This window comes from Ailuropoda melanoleuca, chromosome 2 (genome assembly GCF_002007445.2).
Source record: "Ailuropoda melanoleuca isolate Jingjing chromosome 2, ASM200744v2, whole genome shotgun sequence".
Classification (NCBI taxonomy): domain Eukaryota; kingdom Metazoa; phylum Chordata; class Mammalia; order Carnivora; family Ursidae; genus Ailuropoda; species Ailuropoda melanoleuca.
Window position 1 is genome coordinate 194,599,896 of NC_048219.1, and position 4,256 is coordinate 194,604,151.

Consider the following 4,256-nt stretch of genomic DNA (forward strand, 5'->3'; position numbering starts at 1 on the left):
CCCCAGGTAGAGGCCGCAGCCTCCAGCCCTCAGAACGTTCTCGACAGAGAAGGATCCAGGCGCATCCTGGGATGTCCATCTCTGCAAATCTGTGGTTATTTTTCATTGATCCTTGTCTGAGGCGGTGTTATGTTCTGACCAGCGATGCAAGTTTGTAAAATGTTTCTTTTTAATGGAAGATGAGCTTTTTTGGGGGGGAGGGGTCAGCGAAGCATTTATGTTATTAATCCCGTTGCCACGAACACAAACATGCCATTGGAGTGAGGATGTATTTGCAAGTAAAAGGCGCCACACATGTATTCCAGTGTTCAGGTAGCCCTGTGTCTTTGTTTAATGGGCCCTGCTTCATTTCTAAGGAATATTTCATGTTAGTTGTGATAAACAGAATCGGTGGTGGTGGGTGTTTAAGAATCAGCAGTGCATTCATGAATTGAGCACGTTTTAATTCTCACTTTACCCTCTGTTTTATTGTTATGGTTCATATTAAAAACTGTATTACATAATTTTTTACATGCCAGATGGGATAAAGTTTAGAAGGTATCAACAGGTAACAGGGGAAGGACAGTCACCTCATTGCCTTTGTCCCTAAGCCACCTGGTTCCCAAACCTCAGGTCTGGAGCTCTTGACTGGAAATCCGCTCAGCCTGGACAGGCCCATATGCGTATTTTGTCCCTGTAGGGCCCCCTTACACACACGTGCCCCGCTGACCAGAGCTTGGGGACGGTTGCGTTTCTGTGCATTGAGGCTTCAGGTGATTTTTTGGCTGCTTAGTATTCCGTCACTAACTAAATCTAGCTAACCTGCATTGGGCCGGTTATGTGGACAGCCCCAGGGTGACTTCCTGGGACACTGGATGTACAGTTCATGGTGGGAGCATCACGGTCACTGACTTCCCTGGATCGTTGGGGTCACCCGGAAGATCCTATAAGGCCACATTCCTGTTTTTTTCAAGAGAGCAGTTGGTGACAGAAAATAAGTGTTGCAACTTAATTAGCAATGCTGTTCACTAGGAAGGATGTTCATTACCATTTCCCCTGTGCCAACCAGGGGTCAGGCCCTGTGCTGACAGTGTCCTTGTTTATCTGTTTGCGGGCGATGTCTTATTTGTGGCACTTCAGGGGCTGTTGGGCTCACCGAAGAGTGGGTGCACCCTGACAGCCCCCAGCGTGCTTGCTTCAGTGGGGGGCAGAAGCTGCTCGTGGTCTTTGCTTTCACGAATGTCTTTCCTCCTGAGTTCCTGCCGACGTGCCTCTGCCCACCCACTCTGCCTGCTGGCCAGCCGCTGGGTCCCCCAAGGCCAGTGTGTCTGACATGGAACACCAGTCCCTTTTCCAGCTAAGGTTTCGAGGTTACTGGACGTGTCTGCATCAGCCCTGCGCCTGCCCCAGCCGCTAAGGGCCTCCTGTCTTCTCCCAACCCCCTGACCCGCCCTGAGCCGCTGAGTCCTCTGTGATGGGCCGTCCCACCTCGCGCGCACCCCTGCAGGGCCCCAGAGTCTGGTTTGTTGGCTGGCCGCCTACCTCCTTTTGGTGTCCCNGCAGAAGCTGCTCGTGGTCTTTGCTTTCACGAATGTCTTTCCTCCTGATTCCTGCCGACGTGCCTCTGCCCACCCACTCTGCCTGCTGGCCAGCCGCTGGGTCCCCCAAGGCCAGTGTGTCTGACATGGAACACCAGTCCCTTTTCCAGCTAAGGTTTCGAGGTTACTGGACGTGTCTGCATCAGCCCTGCGCCTGCCCCAGCCGCTAAGGGCCTCCTGTCTTCTCCCAACCCCCTGACCCGCCCTGAGCCGCTGAGTCCTCTGTGATGGGCCGTCCCACCTCGCGCGCACCCCTGCAGGGCCCCAGAGTCTGGTTTGTTGGCTGGCCGCCTACCTCCTTTTGGTGTCCCCGTGGATCGTGTTCACCTTGCTTCCTTCAGACACGTTTCTTGTCCTTCTGTGTGATAGCCCCTGGGGAAGTTCCTCACGGTTACGCCCTTTGCTTCCATTCCTGCACCCCATGGTATTAGAATATCATGTATGTATTTGAAAATGATGGGCATTCCTTGACTTTTAGGTATTTTGTGAATCACTTTACTACTTAGACGTAACGTGGAGTGATGAAATTTCTGAATTTGTGGAAAATAGAAAGGGAATCCCATTTGGAATGAGAGGTGTTTGCCCTCAACTGGTTGTGGTGGGAACAGCTGGTACCTCTTTCTGTCTGCTCGTAAGTGCTCAGTGTGGGGGGGGGTGTGGGGTCTCCCTGATAAGAACAGGTGATCAGGAGGTGTGGGGAATCAGGATTGGGTGGGCCCACCTGACCTGCACATGTGAGGTGAGGGGCAGAGACCGCCGGCTGGGGGTGGGGGCACCACAAGCATGCTGGGGTGGGGGCTGGGCTCTGCAGAGTGCCGCACAGTAGCTGGGCACCCCCCACCCCCGTCTTTTTGACATCTCTTACAGTTCTGACTGCATCTCCTGTGTATTATATGTGCATGAGCGTCAGAATTCCACAAAGTCTCCTAAACCATAAATGGCTGTTGTGTTGTGAACATTTGGATTTGAAAAACTTAGTCATTCCCTCCATGACTTTGTCGGTGGGATTTCCGACGAGCCTCTCATAGTGACAAACCGAAAGACCAGAAGTTGACTGCTGGCTTTGGGGTCAGTTCCCGGAAAGCCAGGGGCCTCCCTGATCCCCCGCCTGCGACTGTGCAGGAGCCCAAGGGTCGAAACTCGCCCCTGGACAGCGTGGGCCTGTGGGGCTCAGGCGGGGACGTGTGAGGTGGGGAAGAGCTAAGTTCCGGAGGCCCCTGGGGGTTCTTGGACGGAGTGTACGTCCTGGTTTAGGAGACAGACACAGACCGGGGATAGGAGTGGGGTGGAAGAGCGTGAGGAGGTGGGTCCCCACCACCCTCGGTGTTTTCCTGGTCTGGGAAGTGGCATGCTGGGGGCATTTTGACAGCACTGAAGTGAGTTGTGCATCTAACTTTGCTTTACCTCCTGTTTTACAGATGCCTTTGTGAATAGCCAGGAATGGACATTAAGTCGATCTGTCCCGGAGCTCAAAGTGGTGAGTGGTTCTCCTGGCCTCTGTGGCCGTGGTTCCTCACTGGCAGGAGGCGGGGCTCTGTGAGTGGCGGGAGGTGGCCTGCCAGCATGCCCAGGCCTGCATCCCGAGGGGGCCTGGCTGTCCCTGGGGCCCTGACGTGGGGCATACCTCTGGGCGTATCCCTGGGAAGGACCAGGTGTAGCTGTCAGATTGGGACCAGAGCCTTGAGTGTGCCTGGAACGGCCACGTCAGCCAGGCTGCCGGAGTGGCCCTGTGCGTGCCGGTCAGGGTCCCTCCACCATTGTCTCTCTCGTGTCCGTGTGTGTGTGGGAGAGAGACAGAGTCACACACACATGCACACATGTGGATTGTTTTATCCTTTGCCAGGATGTCATGGGAGTTTTCTTTGATGAACTGTCAAGTTTTGGAATTCATCATTTAAAAAATGTGACTGGTTGCTTACCATGGTACAAAGTTATAAAAGAACATAAAAGATATTGTTTTTATTAAAAAGTTTAAATATTTTTCCAGTGAGATTATTTAAAGCTTCAAATTGCCTTATATAAAAAATGACCTGGGTCTGTTGCAACCACACCCTCGAGCACCTCTCCACTGCATGTTCCCTGCCTTAGGTTAGAAGGAAGGGACCAGTATAAATTTTAAATAATCATGTTCTTTGTCATGGTATAGGTGGCATTTGGGAGAAGTGTGTGTGTGTTTACATGTATATGTATGTATATATATATTTATATGCACATGTATATATTTGTGTGATGTGTGTATTTGTATGTATATGTGCATGTGTGTCCTGGGTGTATATATATGCAAAAATATGTATTTGTGATATGTATGTTTACACGTATATGTGTGTGTATATTCATATGCACATTCGTGGTGTGTGCATATGTATATGTACATGTATGTATGCATACATTTATATGCACAAATGGATGTGTAACTGGTATGCATGTGTATTTACGTATATGTGTATATATGCTTATATGTGTGTACTTATATATTTGTGCATATGTGTCTGTATGGTATGTGTATATGTATATGTATGGTGTATGTAGACACACGTATATACATGTGTGTGGTATGTGTATATATACATGTGTATATGTATATACACTTCTGTGTGGTGTGTATGTATGTGTATATGTACATTTATGTGTGTGGCGTGTGTATACATGTGTGTATACTTGTGTGTGGTGTGTGTGTGT

General features: G+C 50.2%; 1 protein-coding gene across 11 annotated transcripts in view; it reads left to right on the forward strand.

Moving 5' to 3' along the window:
• AGAP1 (ArfGAP with GTPase domain, ankyrin repeat and PH domain 1) overlaps nucleotides 1-4,256 on the forward strand; it is a 546,965-nt gene that overhangs the window by 190,702 nt on the left and 352,007 nt on the right. For all 11 annotated transcript variants that reach the window (XM_034655451.1, XM_034655453.1, XM_034655455.1 and 8 more), the window contains one exon: nucleotides 2,996-3,054. In XM_034655451.1, coding sequence (XP_034511342.1) covers nucleotides 2,996-3,054 — 59 coding nt within the window. The remainder of the gene's footprint in view (nucleotides 1-2,995; nucleotides 3,055-4,256) is intronic.